Source organism: Dendropsophus ebraccatus, chromosome 3 (genome assembly GCF_027789765.1).
Source record: "Dendropsophus ebraccatus isolate aDenEbr1 chromosome 3, aDenEbr1.pat, whole genome shotgun sequence".
NCBI lineage: Eukaryota > Metazoa > Chordata > Amphibia > Anura > Hylidae > Dendropsophus > Dendropsophus ebraccatus.
This window is the reverse complement of record NC_091456.1, coordinates 5,781,714-5,798,949: the sequence shown is the minus strand read 5'-3', so window position 1 is coordinate 5,798,949 and position 17,236 is coordinate 5,781,714. Positions and strand designations below refer to the sequence as shown.

At 41.8% G+C, this 17,236-nt stretch overlaps 1 protein-coding gene across 3 annotated transcripts in view; it reads right to left on the bottom strand.

Moving 5' to 3' along the window:
• Positions 1-17,236, bottom strand: part of KSR2 (kinase suppressor of ras 2) — a 304,420-nt gene that overhangs the window by 48,063 nt on the left and 239,121 nt on the right. For all 3 annotated transcript variants that reach the window (XR_011362254.1, XM_069963967.1, XM_069963968.1), the window contains exons 13-14: positions 16,453-16,501; positions 10,465-10,832 (exon numbers count right to left, since the gene is read on the bottom strand). Coding sequence is in view for 2 of the 3 variants with exons in the window: in XM_069963967.1 (XP_069820068.1) it covers positions 10,465-10,832; positions 16,453-16,501 (417 nt within the window). In the remaining variant the exon portion in view is untranslated. The remainder of the gene's footprint in view (positions 1-10,464; positions 10,833-16,452; positions 16,502-17,236) is intronic.

Here is a 17,236-nt window from a genome sequence, read left to right as displayed (position 1 = left end):
TCAAGAACACTCCCCTTTCAATTTGCGAATGAACAGGGAACGGCTAACGACATCTTATTCAAACGAACGATGTGCGAACGATGTGTAAAAGACAAACGATAAAAATAGATTCAAAACCTATTAAACGACCAGCGACCAATCGTTCGTCGTTTAATCGTTGTCTACTATTACACTTAAAGATAATCGTTCAAATACGACCGATTGAACGATTATTCGAACGATAATCGCTTCGTGTAATACCACCCTTAGGCTAGGTTCACACTGCATTTTTGCAATATGTTTTTTTCATCCGTTTTTTTTGCATTTGTGTGCATCCGTTTTGATACGTTTTTCCATTGACTTCCATTATAAGAAAAAATGGATCGAAATGGATCCGTTTTTTTTAACGGACACAAAAATATTGTTGACACTACTCTTGCGTCCGTTAAAAATAATAATTGACTTTATAATGAAAGTCAATGGAAAAGCAGATCAAAACGGGTGCACACAAATGCAAAACACGGATAGCAAAAACGCAGTGTGAACCTAGCCTTATACCATAACTATTGGTCATTCTAAGATGATGCAATATACCAGTTGATGATGCAAACTTTTCCCAGTATTGTATCACAGGCTGTGAGAAATATAGAAAGTTCGTCTATATCTTAAAAATTAGAGCCAATTTGAAAATCTGACCATCATTTTCGATCTCAGCGCCCAAAATTAGTTAAGTTCAACTGTTTTCATATCGGAACCTTTTTGGCTGCAGACCAGTGTAATCGATTGTTTCGATTGATTTGGAATCAGCTTCTTTTTAATTATTCACATTTTTCCATCGTTTCGAGAGGTTTCGGTTTTACAGCAGGAAACAGCCGATCGTCTCATCGCTTGATTTCTATCTAAATCAAAATTTATCACACGATATTAGACGTCAAACCCTGAGCGGCGGCTGAAAGAATCGACCATGTGTCTGATAGTGGATGAAGCTTCCCGCCGCTCTGATCACCTGATGGACGGTTATCTGACATAGGGTCAATAATTAATAATGACGGCCACGGCCGAGTCATTGATAACAGAATAAAAAATCCTACATCCTACAAAACGGTAAAAAGTCGGGAAAAAATCTCTTTAGATTGTATTAGCCGTCTATAAGCCCGAAGGTAGAAGGCGACTGTAAGGACGACCCCGTGAAGGGTTAACACGCCGGAGTCCATAGCTGGAGGCAGAGGAAATCTTCAGCTAATAAGCGGCGCGGCCGATAGATATAGAGACGTATCATTTGCTTGTTTTGATTCCTTACCAGGACTGATTGGCTCTTCTAGTCGTCTATTGATGGAGGGATGGCTTTTCTACCTCTGATCAATGCTTCCTGCTATGTCCCCTGACTGGACGCCGATATCTCTTTAACTTTAGATTAATGGAGTTCATTACATTAAATACTGCAAAGAAATGTCCCTTAATCTAAAGCGAGTGAAGCCCTACACTACACAGGAGCCTTCCAGCCATATAAAGTATAACCTATAATGTAAATTCCTATCAAAGGGGCACTCCGGCCAAAATATTTTCTTTCAAATTAACTGGGTTCTGAAAGTTATATAGATTTGTAATTTACTTCTATTTAAAAATCACCAGTAGTTATCAGCTGCTGTATGTCCTGCAGGAAGTGGTGTGTTCTCTCCAGTCTGACACAGTGCTCTCTGCTGCCACCTCTGTCCAGAGCAGTAGCAAATAATTATAGAAACCTTTCCTGCTCTGGACAGTTCCTGACATGGACAGAGGTGGCAGCAGAGAGCACTGTGTCAGACTGGAGAGAATAGACCACTTCCTGCAGGACATACAGCAGCTGATAAGTACTGAAAGACTAAAGATTTTTAAATAGAAGTAAATTACAAATCTATGTAACTTTCTGAAACCAGTTGATTTGAGAGAAGAATATTTTTTATCGGAGTACCCCTTTAACTAGTAACGGCACAGTTTAACAATATGAATACATGAATCAGGCTTTATTGCTGAAATTGTTTAAAGTGACGCTGACCCCTGTCTCCGCACCATCCACAAGCTTAGAGGCTGCACATGTGATATATATCTGTATAAAACTTTTCTGCGTCTTCTTTCTGCTCTAAAATTGCTTAATTTCATGAGTAGACGGTGTCACCTGGGCGGGGCTTCATGACAGTTGGGCCTTCTCCCCAGCCAATAGATGGGGCCCAACTGCTGTGAAGTTCCGCCTACTTGACACTGTTAACCGATGAAATGAAGCAAGAGTTAAAGGGGGTGGCAGTATCACTTTAACTATTGTTAAATTATTTTATCAGTAGTAAGGTTGGGAATGACTGCTTTAGGTCATTTAAAAAAAATCTTCCTCGCATTGGCTATGCAGTATATGGTTATCTAAGGGCAGAACATCTTTTGTCATACTACTCCCATGTGACCACTGCAACAGGTCGCTGCTCCAACCAGTGATTGGCTGCAGTGGTCACATGTCCATGCCAAGGGTAGAGACTGCAGGCGGACACAGTAAGCATCGGGACAGAAGCAATGGGGGATCAATAGGGTGAGTATGACTTAATTTATTTTACAATAGAAGTGTAAACTGACATTCAGGGGAAGCGTTGCGGGGCTTTTTATAGGAGCGAACCAATGATAGAAAAAAAATCCCGGCACTCGCCTTACATCTTAAGGCTGGGTTCACACACAGTATATTTGAGGCTGTATTTGGTCCTCATGTCAGGTCCTCATAGCAACCAAAACCAGGAGTGGATTGAAAACACAGAAAGGATCTGTTCACACAATGTTGTAATTGAGTGGATGGCCGTCATTTAATGGCAAATTTTTGCTGTTATTTTAAAACAACGGCTGTTATATTGAAATGATGGCAGTTATTTACCGTTATATGACGGCCATCCACTCAATTTCAACATTGTGTGAACAGATCCTTTCTGTGTTTTCAATCCACTCCTGGTTTTGGTTGCTATGAGGACCTGACTTGAGGACCAAATACTGCCTGAAGTATACAGTGTGTGAACCCAGCTTAAAACTTTATTGCAACCTATGCAGTAACAGAAGATGCGCTGCACACGTTATGACAGCTCCGTGTCTTTATAAAGAGGTGGAGGCATTATAACGTATACAGAGTATCTTCTGTTACTGCATATATACTGCAGGATCTTAGGCGAGTGCCGGGATCTTTTTCTTCATTTATTTTATTTTACAACACTCTGGACTGTTAAAAAAAAAAAAAAAAGCCGGCCGACCCCTTTAATATAACAAGATTTATGGAGATCTGCAGAGAAGTCCATCTAGTTTTAGCAAGAAGCTGGGAATGTGCCGGGATCTGAGATGTGCCGCTCGCCGATGGCTGAACGTTGCCTCGGTTTATGATACCATTTATATAAATTAGATTTGGGAATAGCCATCAGATTGTTCCATTTAGGATGTAAATAGTTTACGTATGTATATATACAAGCCCATACACTTAGATAGGGGAGATTTTACTGCAGCCCATAATACTTTAGCACCTAATGAGTCCTAGATGGTTTACATTAATCTCAATGAGGAAAAGCAGTGACACATAGAAATAGACCCATGGGTTCTGATTAACTATTTGTGTGCCACAGACACCAGACGCCGCAAATTCTATATATAAGTATAATACAGAAATCATACTGAGAAAGTCTTCAACCCTTCAGCCATCGTTCTGGCACAATACACGTCTGTGTTATTAAGGAGAGTTACTGCTATAGCTTGGTGCTTACTAGTGATCAGCCAACATGTTCGTAAATGTTCCTACGAACACGGTGCTAATTGTTGGTGTTCGCCGATCACAAACAATTTGTTCGATGTTTGGAATGGTTATAGCGATCATTTTCGAACGTGCAAACGTTTATCTCACAATGTACAACACTGCGCAATTTACGCTTTACACCTGATAATCTGTATGCATATGTGTAGACCAAAACATAAGGTCTACTGTATGTTCGTTATTTGTTTGTGAATGTTCAGCGAACACGAACCAATCATTTTTTGGGGGGGGGATCATCACTCATCACTAGTGCTTACATACAATATTATGTGATCTAGTTTCTTAAAGGGGTATTCCACTCACACATAACTTTTGATATGTTGCTGCCCAGGGTGAGACTAACAATTTCTTCCATACTTGTTATTATATACTCAGTCTCCTTCCCCCAGTTCTCAGCTGCTGCTTTCTGCTGAAGACACAAAAATCTGTGTGTGAGCTTTTCTCTCTGTCTCCCCTCCTCCCCCTCCTTTCTGAGACGGCTGATGTAAACAAGTCCCTGACTGGCTTTATCTGCTACATTGTAGCTTCTTTGTAATGTTTAGAGTATTAATCACAGTGAGTTCATTAGCAACCTCAAAATAACTCTCCCAGCATTAAGCTACAATGTTGGAGATACAGCCTGCCAGGGACTTGTTTACATCAGCCGTCTTAGAAGGGAGGAGGGTAAAGGGGGAGACAGAGAGAAAAGCTCCCACAGCAGAATGCAGCAGCTGAGAACTGGGGGAAGGAGACTGAATAGATAATAACAAGTATGTAAGGAATTGTTAGTCTCACCATGGGCAGCTACATATCAAAAGTTGTGTTTGAGTGGAATACCCCTTTATTTATTGAATATACTGTGTACAAGGCAGCCTATCATGCTGAAAGGGATAAGGTCCATTGTAGGGATGGTTCTGAAGGGTTTCAGTTTAAATGGTCACCTTTCAATAAACTGCTGTGTGTACACGATGGATCACACTACTTTTAAACATTATATAACTTTTCATATTATCATTTTTCAGCAGTTTTCCCCTCTGCAGACTCCATATCTGACACAGATGTCCCTCAGCTGGTGTGTGGAGACCAGCTACTATGATGTCTCGCATACACTCACAGAAGAGGAGATCCTGCTCCCCTATGTCTCTATAGCACATTCTCAGATGTAGCACCAGTCTAAAGAATATGTCCAACCTGAACCTAGAAGTCTAATCAGTAAATCCGGCCCATATAACACTGACTGGGGCTTTCTATAGCCTCTATGTATCACTTTACCTTGGTCTTACGGCCCACCTTTCTCATCTCTAGCTCCTCTCCATATACTTCTATAAGCAGCACATAATCTGATCCTTCAGTGAGCTGATAATCCATGTTGCCTTTTAAGGGCTTTTAGCAGTTTTTCAAATAAATAATGATAAGTAGAGAAAGATGAATTTCATATATTCCACAAGATAATGCAACGTTTGTTGAAAGGCTAGTGACTTTTTGAGGTCCTCCTTGTTGGCTGGTGCTCTGGCAGGAGCGTACAGCAAGAGTATGCTCCAGATCTTCTGTGTCTTGCCGCCGGCTGGGTCACATTACAGATACCAGATGGCGCTGCTAGCTACCTGGGATGCCACGGGTCGACGCCACTGGCGGGAGAATTCAAAACTCCCAGCAGCCGTGCCGCAACGTATCGTGTGACTGTTCGTTCTCCCTGCTGGTTAAATTTACTCCAATCATGTGTTTGTTGTGAGGATCAGAGGACCGGTACAACACCGTTGTGGACCGGACCCCTGACCTCCTATACAACATTCCCTAGTTCCCATGGTCCTCACTGACTATTAGTTTACTAACATGCAAAGTAAAAAAGTACGTTGTGTGAACATAGCCTAAAAGTCTGTTATTTTTTATACTAGAGAAATATATAACTTTTACGGATAACATTATATTGTAAAAAATATCTAAGAACAAGATGTCTCCTTGTATCTCCGGAGGTCTTAAATTATTAAACCCATAGGATAATGAAAGAAACTGGAGCAGGTATCTGGATGTGTGATCTATAATTCTCAGACCGTGGTCATATGGATCTGCTCGCTCTATGACATAAAAGAGCTGACATCTCTTTGGGCAGCTGTCAGTCTGGTCGTTCTCTACTCATTCTGTGTCCAAAAACAAGCGCCATGGGATGTCCCTGCTGCGCTCAGCGGAACGCCGCAGCCTTTGATCAGGCCTTACTTTCTGAGGCATTACCCATAGGGATAGCTTCAGAGCCGTATCCCAGGTCCGAGGCACATTCATCATTCACACAAGAATGGGGACATTTTGCCAATTCATCAAGCACTGGGATTACGGCTGTCGGATAGAAGCCCTCAGGTGACCTCACAGATAACCCATATTCAGGACACAACTAATTATTTTTTCGCATATATTAAGTATACAGATGTCTGATAACCCAGTAACTCTTGGCGTTTCATTACATCGCAGGAACATCTCTATACTAAGGCTAGGTGCACACTGAGTTTTTACAATCCGTTTTTTTTATCCGTTTTATGCAAAAAATGAGTGAATTTGTCTACATCTGTTTTGATCTGCTTTTCTATTCACTTCCAAATAAAAATACAGTGGTAGCTTGGTTTAAGAGTAACTTGATTTAAGAGCATTGCTTTGGTGTAAGAGCTCCCTGTACTGGGTGGGAGGGGGAGTGGGGGAGGGGCATGGTCTGCATAGCAGTGCCTACAGCTCTGAACTCTGACCCAGGAAGTCTCCCTCACCTTCCAAATCATAGCAGATCCACTTCAGGCTGGGGCTTACATCAGGGGACAGGACTGTGAGGTAATCTCTCCATAGCTGTAACCCCTCTCTCCCCGGACAGAGAGTGCTGCATGTATGTGCCCACATCTGTCCTGCTCCTTCCTTCATACTCCCTGCAGTCTCTGTCAGCCCTTGTGTTTCCCATCCTCTCCATTCCTGCTATAATGTGCCTGAATTTAAACTCAGCTATACACTCTGCTGCTATAATGTGCCTGCACTCACACTCATCTATTCACACTGCTGTATAAAAAAAATTCTGTCACTGTCCTCCTGCACCACTCTGCAATTCTCACTTCCTGATTGGTCCATGCTCAACACACCCCTTTTCCCATTGCTGTCATGTGACCACACAGATCTCTCACAGCAGCCCTGCTTCTCTATTCTAGCCTGTTGTACAACACTACGGCATTATGGGGATCTGCAGCTCCATCCTGTATTTACAAACTGCTGCTGTGTTATGAGGGTTATACAGTTATTATACATTATATACCACATGCTGCTATACTGTACAGTAACTTATATATCACACATTCAGCTGCTGTGTTATCTGGGTTATACAGTTACTATACATTATACACCACATGCTGATTGCTATAATGTACAGTAACTTATATATCACATATCCAACTGCTGTGTTATCAGGGTTATACAGTTACTATACATTATACACCACATGCTGCTATACTGTACAGTAACTTATATATCACACATTCAGCTGCTGTGTTATCTGGGTTATACAGTTACTATACATTATACACCACATGCTGATTGCTATAATGTACAGTAACTTATATATCACATATCCAGCTGCTGTGTTATCAGGGTTATACAGTTACTATACATTATATACCACATGCTGCTATACTGTACAGTAACTTATATATCACATATCCAGCTGCTGCAGTGTTATCAGGGTTATACAGTTACTATACATTATACACCACATGCTGCTATACTGTACAGTAACCTATATATCACATATCCAGCTGCAGTGTTATCAGGGTTATACAGTTACTATACATTATACTCCACATGCTGCTATACTGTACAGTAACTTATATATCACAGATTCAGCTGCGGCTGTGTTATCAGGGTTATACAGTTACTATACATTATATACCACATGCTGCTATACTGTACAGTAACTTATATATCACATATCCAGCTGCTGTGTTATCAGGGTTATACAGTTACTATACATTATATACCACATGCTGATTGCTATAATGTACAATAACTTATATATCACATATCCAGCTGCTGTGTTATCAGGGTTATACAGTTACTATACATTATATACCACATGCTGCTATACTGTACAGTAACTTATATATCACATATCCAGCTGCTGTGTTATCAGGGTTATACAGTTACTATACATTATACTCCACATGCTGATTGCTATACTGTACAGTAACTTATATATCACATATCCAGCTGCTGCAGTGTTATCAGGGTTATACAGTTATTATACATTATACACCACATGCTGCTATACTGTACAGTAACATATATCACATATCCAGCTGCTGTGTTATCAGGGTTATACAGTTACTATATATTATATACCACATGCTGATTGCTATACTGTACAGTAACTTATATATCACATATCCAGCTGCTGTGTTATCAGGGTTATACAGTTACTATATATTATATACCACATGCCGATTGCTATACTGTACAGTAACTTATATATCACATATCCAGCTGCTGTGTTATCAGTTATACAGTTACTATACATTATACACCACATGCTGCTATACTGTACAGTAACATATATCACATATCCAGCTGCTGCTGTGTTATCAGGGTTATACAGTTACTATACATTATACACCACATGCTGCTATACTGTACAGTAACTTATATATCACATATCCAGCTGCTGCTGTGTTATCAGGGTTATACAGTTACTATACATTATACTCCACATGCTGATTGCTATACTGTACAGTAACATATAATATCACATATCCAGCTTTCTAAATGTTTGTTTAATTTGTTTTACATGTTATTCAGAATAAAAAAACATTTTTGGGGTGTGGAACCAATTCTCTGCATTTTAATATTTCCTTATGGTAAAATTTGCTTTGGTTTAAGAGTGGATTTGGATTACAAGCGCGGTTCCTGAACAAATTATGCTCATAATCCAAGGCACCACAGTAAATAATAAGGTATATACAAGTATATACTTACCTCTCCATGCTCCCCGATGCTCTTGCTCACCACAGCCGCCACTGGAACTGCTGAAGCTGTCTTTGAAGTGACAGGTGGCTCAGCCAATCACTGTCCAGAATGGGACACAGCCGTGGTCAGTGATTGGCTGAGCAGACTGTCACTACCCAGACTGAATTAGATGTTCAAGGGGCAGCTATGGTGCAAAGCTAAAAGGAGAACGGGGAGCGCAGAGAGGTAAGTATAAAGCTTATTATCTTATTTCCCACATTCCGCAGCTGACGGCCGCACCTCTCTCCTATGACAAGTAGTGATGTGTATCCGGTGAATGATTGTTTCTTTTAGACAATCATTGTCTTTATTACACTGAGCGATAATCTGATTCAGGGAACTAAAGAAGGTCTAGAAAGGGACAACCTCTCCGAACTCCATTTTGTCCCTTCTTGTCCCCCACACAGACCCGGTGGGAAGCTACACCACGCAGCATCATGGCTCTGAACTTCATGACCGCGATAGAAGCAATTCTGGGCGATTAGTATGATGTCTTTACACTGGGCTGCTGACTGTGCTCCGGCATAAAGCCGCTCCTGGGTGGAAACGCTCTTTCAATTATGGCCGAGAATTCCCAACCTGATTATAATGATCCCGGCGGATCCATTCCTATCGCTCAAACAGATTTGCAGGAGATGCATAAAAAATGAACTTTAGTAGGAAATGAAGCCGATAAAGTTATCACAGCGAAACTCACTATAAATGTGCGGCAACTATAGGGAGAAACCAGAGTAATACAGCAAATCATCAGTGTAGTCAGATCATCAGGTGGAGAGAGGGGCATATGGTGGGAATCTGTATATATACTATGATAGTGGGGATATGAGTCAGGATGGACGACGCTTTTATCTGTGAAACATCACCAGTCCTCACTGGTTTTAAAGCATTAACTCCAATTACCTAAAATTGTTCATAAATTAGTAAACTATAAACCTACTAACCTACCAAAATTCCGACCTATTTCATGCGGCGGGAAAAATGTTTTTTTTCACATCAACTGGTGTCAAAAAGTTGTATAGATTTGTATATTACTTCTATTTTACAAATCTCCCGTTTTCCAGTACTTATTAGCTGCTGTATGTCCTGCAGGAAGTGCTGTATTCTCTCCAGTCTGACACAGTGCTCTCTGCTGCCACCTCTGTCCATGTCAGGAACTGTCCAGAGCAGGAGAGGTTTTCTATGGGGTTTTGCTGCTGCTCTGGACAGTTCCTGACATGAACAGAGGTGGCAGCAGAGAGCACTGTGTCAGACTGGAGAGAATCCACCACTTCCTGCAGGACATACAGCAGCTGATGAGTACTGGAAGACTTGAGATTTTTAAATAGAAGTAAATTACAAATCTCTGACACTTTCTGCCACCAGTTGATTTGAAAGAAAAAAAAATCGCCAGCGTTTCACTTTAAAAAGTAATAAAGAGTTGCCTACACTTGCATGCTACCCTCTCCATTGAAGTCTATGAAAATTGTAGAAGTAGCCCCAGCACACATTATGGCCGAGCTTATTGATTTATTGGACGTACCTATCATGTATACTATAGGAAGGCTCCTCCTACATTGCTATGGTACACCGCTTATTCTCTCTCGTCTACATTCGTATTGCATATACTATATATATATATATATATATATATATATATATATATATATTGTATGCATGGGGGCAGTATGGAGTAACACGAGGATTACCTGGTGATGATTGCTAGGTGCGGAGGGCTCATGCAGGCTCCCATGAAGAGGACCACATTCTCGTGTCGTGTTTGTCGATAAGCCATCACCTCCCGTTTAAACGCCTTTAACTGGTCTTCATTATCCCGTTCAATGTCAATGAGCCTGATGGCCACCTCGCCGTGCCACCGGCCGTGATACACTAAACCAAAACGTCCCTTGCCGATCATCTCCCCAATTTCCAGCTGCTCAAATGGAATGTCCCATTCCTGCAGGAATATGCTGGTCTGACTGGCTTTGCGGGGAAAGTTCCTGGCTGAAAGCAACAAGTGGTTCATCTCCTCAAAGTCGTCTTCAGACTCGTCTGCTTTCTCGTTGCTTTCTTCATTCTGAGGAGAAATATCAGGGAAAAACGTCAGTCTGTTTTACTGGCAGCGACACCAAAGCATTCATGAGTAACGAGAGCTGTCAATCAAGAAGGAACAATGTCAATTATGGAAGAACGCTGTCAATGAAGAAAGAGAGCTGTCAATCATAGAAGAAGACTGTCAATGAAGGAAGACAGCTGTCAATCATAGAAGAACGCTGTCAATCAAGGAAAAGAGATGTCAATCATAGAAGAACGCTGTCAATCAAGAAGGAACGCTGAATTATGGAAGAACGCTGTCAATAAAGGAAGAATACTGTACACACTTATGTTAAAGGGGTACTCTGGAGAAAAAAAAATTCTTTCAAATTGACTGGTTTCAGAAAGTTATATAGATTTGTAATTTACTTGTATTAAAAAATCTCCAATCTTCCAGTACTTATCAGCTGCTGTATGTCCTGCAGGAAGTGGTGTATTCTCTCCAGTCTGACACAGTGCTCTCTGCTGCCACCTCTGTCCATGTCAGGAACTGTCCAGAGCAGGAGAGGTTTTCTATGGGGATTTGCTGCTGCTCTGGACAGTTCCTGACATGCACAGAGGTGGCAGCAGAGAGCACTGTGTCAGACTGAAGATAATACACCACTTCCTGCAGGACATACAGCAGCTGATAAGTACTGGAAGACTAGAGATTTTTACATAGAAATAAATTACATTAATTACTGTTAAACTTTCTGATTTGAAAGAAAAATATAATATAATATATATATGTATATAATATAATATTTGCCGGAGTGCCCCTTTAACATTAGTGTGTACAACATTGTTCCTTGATTGACAGCGTTCAATATTTATTTGTATAGCGCCAACAGATTCCGCAGCCCGTAATTATTACACATTACAAAATTATACAAATTATGTGTCGGCTGTCAGGAGCCGTTCCGCCTCTTTCCAGTTTCCAGCAACGCTCCTGGCCGATAATCGTGTAAACGGCCCTTTATGCCCTTTATAAATATTAGTTCGATAATGGTCTGACTCTTGGCATCCGCACTGTTCAGCTGTTTTATTTTGCTTAAACACTCCAGCACATACAGCATCCCCTTCATCAGACACAGCTCCGTACTTGTCATAGTGGCCGTACCTGGTACTGCAATTTACTACAGCTTAGTCCCATTCAAGTGAATTGGACTGAGATTGTGCATGGTAAACTATAAAGGAGACGCAACATTACAGCCCCTTTATAGAGCTGATCTTTGGGGGTGCAAGGACTCCGACCCCACCGATCTTATAATGATACCGTATTCCAGTCATCCACTGCAGAGCTGCTTCAGGGGAATTAAGGATAATAGAATTAATATATCTTATAAATGAATATCCACCAGTCATTCACAGGCTGAATTATTCATTGTATTTGCATATTTATACCAACCTTATTATCCTTGGTTCTAAATATTTCTTTATAAGTAGAAACGGCCCTCCATTTCCTTGTGTCCCTTTCTATTCCCGCCACTACTTGCTTCTCCTCGGGCATTATGACTTAATATTTATCGAATAAAATAGTTTCATGAAAAAATATACAAAAATAAATATTTCATATGGGAAAATGCCTTGTTGCATGGTATACGACCATGCAACAGAACAATGATCTGTAAAGTGCCATGCTGGGACCACAGGCGGGACTTCAAAGGATTTTTGGGGTCATGTAAAAAAAAAAAAAAAATGGAGAAAAATAAACCACGGGATTGCCCATAGCTGAGAGAATTTATTTGTTTTTGTTTTTGAATATAAAGTTCAAAATACAGTGAAAATAAAATATATATATATATATAGTATATAAATAAAATGAAAAAAATAATTAAATAAAGAACAAAGCACTATATAGAATATGAAATGTGTAGAATGGAGTTTGGCAGTCCTATAGAGAGGTGGCCGTGCAGGCGGGGGTCCACATCATTCATTCCAGAGACATTTATGCTCCATTCTCAGCATCGGTGGGGGTCCCCCACAAATGTGTGTGTTATCTCCTATCCTGTGCATTGGGGTAACTTATTGAGATGGGAATACTCTCTTAACCCTTTAAGGACATGGCCCATTTTCGTTTTTACGTTTTCGGTTTTTCCTCCTTGTGCATAAAAGGCCATAGCAGTTGCATTTTTCCACCTAGAAACCCCCATGACCCCTTATTTTTTGCGTCACTAATTGTACTTTGCAATTACAGGCTGAATTTTTGCATAAAGTACACTGCGAAACCAGAAAAAAATTCAAAGTGTGGTGAAATTGAAAAAAAAAACGCATTTCTTTTATTTGGGGGAAATGTGTTTTTACGCCATTCACCCTGGGGTAAAACTGACTTGTTATGCATGTTCCTCAAGTCGTTACGATTAAAACGATATATAACATGTATAACTTATATTGTATCTGATGGCCTGTAAAAAATTCAAACCGTTGTTAACTAATATACGTTCCTTAAAATCGCTCCATTCCCAGGCTTATAGCACTTTTATCCTTTGGTCTATGGGGCTGTGCGAGGTGTCATTTTTTGCGCCATGATTTGATCTTTCTATCGGTACCTTGATTGCCCATATACGTCTTTTTGATCGCTTTTTATTACATTTTTTCTGGATTTGATGCGACCAAAAATGCGCAATTTTGCACTTTGGGATTTTTTTGCGCTGACGCCGTTTACCGTACGAGATCAGGAATGTGATTAATTAATAGTTCGGGCGATTACGCACGCGGCGATAGCAAACATGTTTATTTATTTATTTATTTGTTTTCTTTTATTTAAAACCTGGGAAAAGGGGGGTGATTCAGACTTTTATTAGGGGAGGGGGCTTTTTACTATTAACAACACTTTTTTTTTTTTTTTTACACATATACTAGAAGCCCCCATGGGGGACTTCTAGTATATACACTGTGATCTCTCATTGAGATCTCTGCAGCATAGATATGCTGCAGAGATCCATGAGATCGGCACTCGTTTGCTTTCGGCTGCTGCAGCCGGAAGTAAACGAGTGCCGAGCCGAGGACGGCGCCATCTTGGACGCGTCCCCGGCCGGCATCAGTAACGGAGATCGCTCCTCCGGGACAAGGTCCCGGAGGAGCGATCTCCCCCACTAGACACCAGGGAAACGTTGCCTCCGGTAATCGGAGGCAGCTGTCAACTTTGACAGCTGCCTCCGATTAGCTAATTAGCGGGCACGGCGATCAGACCGTGCCCGCTAATAGCGGCGGTCCCGGGCTACACGCGGCACCCGGGATCGCGGCACTTCAAAGCGGGGCCGCCGCGCGGCCCCGCTTTGAAGTGCAAGTGAGGACATAGGACGTACCGGTACGTCCTATGTCCTTAAGAGGTTAAAGGAGAAGTCTGGTGAAAATTTTTAGTAAAGTATTGTATTACCCCTCAAAAGTTATACAAATCACCAATATACACTTATTACGGGAAATGCTTATAAAGTGCTTTATTCCCTGCCCTTACTGCTGCATCAAGGCTTTACTTCCTGGATAACATGGAGATGTCACTTCCTAAATAACATGGTGATGTCACTTCCTGGATAACATGGTGATGTCACTTCCTGGATAACATGGTGTTGTGAAGGCTGTGGCTGCCGGAGAGGATGATGGCAGCGGGATGCTCAGTGTCCCTCCAGTGCCCTGTGTCCCTCAGTGTCCCCCTGCCATCATCCTCTCCAGCAGCCACAGCCCGTACAGCTCCGGGAGTCAGGTTGTGACATCACCATTTTATGCAGGAAGTGACATCACCATGTTATCCAGGAAGTGACATCACCATGTTATCCAGGAAGTGACATCACCATGTTATCCAGGGAGGGAAATCACCATGTTATCCAGGAAGTGACATCACCATGTTATCCAGGAAGGGACATCACCATGTTATCCAGGAAGTGACATCACCATGTTATCCAGGAAGGGACATCACCATGTTATCCAGGAAGTGACATCACCAAGTTATCCAGGAAGTGACATCACCATGTTATCCAGGAAGTGACATTGTCGTGTTATCCAGGAAGTGACATCACCATGTTATCCAGGAAGCGACATCACCATGTTATCCAGAAAGTGACATCATCAGGTTATCCAGGAATTGACATCACCATGTTACCCAGGGAGGGAAATCACCATGTTATCCAGGAAGTGACATCACCATGTTATCCAGGAAGGGACATCACCATGTTATCCAGGAAGTGACATCACCATGTTATTCAGGAAGTGACATCACCATGTTATCCAGGAAGTGACATCACCATGTTATCCAGGAAGTGACATTGTCGTGTTATCCAGGAAGTGACATCACCATGTTATCCAGGAAGCGACATCACCATGTTATCCAGAAAGTGACATCATCAGGTTATCCAGGAAGCGACATCACCATGTTATCCAGAAAGTGACATCATCAGGTTATCCAGGAAGTGACATCACCATGTTATCCAGGAAGTAAAGCCTTGATGCAGTAGTGAGTGCAGGGAAAAAAGCACTTGATAAGCATTTCCCGTAATAATCGTATATAGGGGATTTGTATGACTTTTCGGGGGCAATACAGTACTTTAATAAAAATTTTGCCGGACTTCTGCTTTAATAAAAACTCTGTGACACATATGCAGGTCCTGAAACAGCTTTAGGTTTCTATTGCTTTTCAGTGTCTTCAGATTTCTTCTGCCCAAAAGAGGAATACCCCATGCCTGAGATAAAGGGTTATTAAAGTCATGGTGTATTAGTCGGCTGTGCCAAGATCACCATCATTCCTCAATTGGAGAGGGCGGCAGCACTTCTGCATAATGGTGCAAGACAGTGGTGAAACAGTGGTGCAAGAGACTGAGAGAGCCACCATGCAGGCCAGGGACAGCGAACCTTTAGCCCTCCAGCTGATGCAGAACTACAAATCCCATCATTCCTCCAACAGCTGCAGGGCTGAAGGTTCTCCATCCCTGGTCCAGGGAAAAACACTGAGAAGGAGGAGGCAGCATTGAAGAAGCACTGCAGTCTGCTTAGTGTGAGGCTTCATTCACACAGAGTAAAATACGGCCGCATTTTGAATGAAATAATGTGCTCTATTGAAGTTTATGGGTAACTGACCATCAGTGCGCGCACATAGTATAGTAGAACAACTGAATAATAAGGAACATGCTCATTATTTACTTTTTATTTTTTACCCCAAAAACTGCTGTTTGTTTTTACCCGATCACACATTGTTTTATTTTCACTCAAAATTACGGCCGTTTTATTTTACTGGGTGTGAACGTAGCCTCAGGATTAGTGGGGTAAGTGGCAGTAAGATGTCCACCGATCATAAAGGGACGATCCTAGCCATGTACCATTACTTTCTTTTGAGGGAATAAGTTGCTCACTGTACATGGTCCAAGATTCTGGAACGGCTGAAGATCTATCTGACTCGTTCAGGTTGGAAGGTGAATGTTACCATCACCGATATGGGAGCGATCGCTGATCCAGAACTTCCACAAAAGTGATTTTCAATACAGACCAAACTCTGGTCACCCCCATGCAGGAATATATATATATTATGCCGCATGTCCTCTGAATAGCCGACAATTTGAAGGGTTTGATACAAAGAGAAAAACAATGTTACATTTCGCTGTTCTTAACAACATGTAAGAGTGAGACGGCTTTACCTCAGACGTTGGCTCCACTTCAATTTGAAGTAATGGATTTCCTTCATTACTGGAACAGATAATAAAAAATTCTGTTATAATTACAGATATTTGGGTGATGTCAGTCACCATAATAGAGTTTCCGACTGTCTAAACATGTTTATAAGTGCGAGCAAGAATACAACGGTGGCAGATCGGCGTATACTTCTGTGGCAGATAAGGTGTATACTGAACACAAGCCGCAGTCCATGGAGCAGACAGTATGTGAGATGACCCCCGAACACTGAATATAAGCCGCAGTCCATGGAGCAGACAGTATGTGAGATGACCCCCGAACACTGAATATAAGCCGCAGTCCATGGAGCAGACAGTATGTGAGATGACCCCCGAACACTGAATATAAGCCGCAGTCCATGGAGCAGAGAGTATGTGAGATGACCCCCGAACACTGAATATAAGCCGCACTACACGGAGCAGAGAGTATGTGAGATGACCCCCGAACACTGAATATAAGCCGCAGTCCATGGAGCAGACAGTATGTGAGATGACCCCCGAACACTGAATATAAGCCGCAGTCTATGGAGCAGACAGTATGTGAGATGACCCCCGAACACTGAATATAAGCCGCAGTCCATGGAGCAGACAGTATGTGAGATGACCCCCGAACACTGAATATAAGCCGCAGTCCATGGAGCAGACAGTATGTGAGATGACCCCCGAACACTGAATATAAGCCGCACTACACGGAGCAGAGAGTATGTGAGATGACCCCCGAACACTGAATATAAGCCGCAGTCCATGGAGC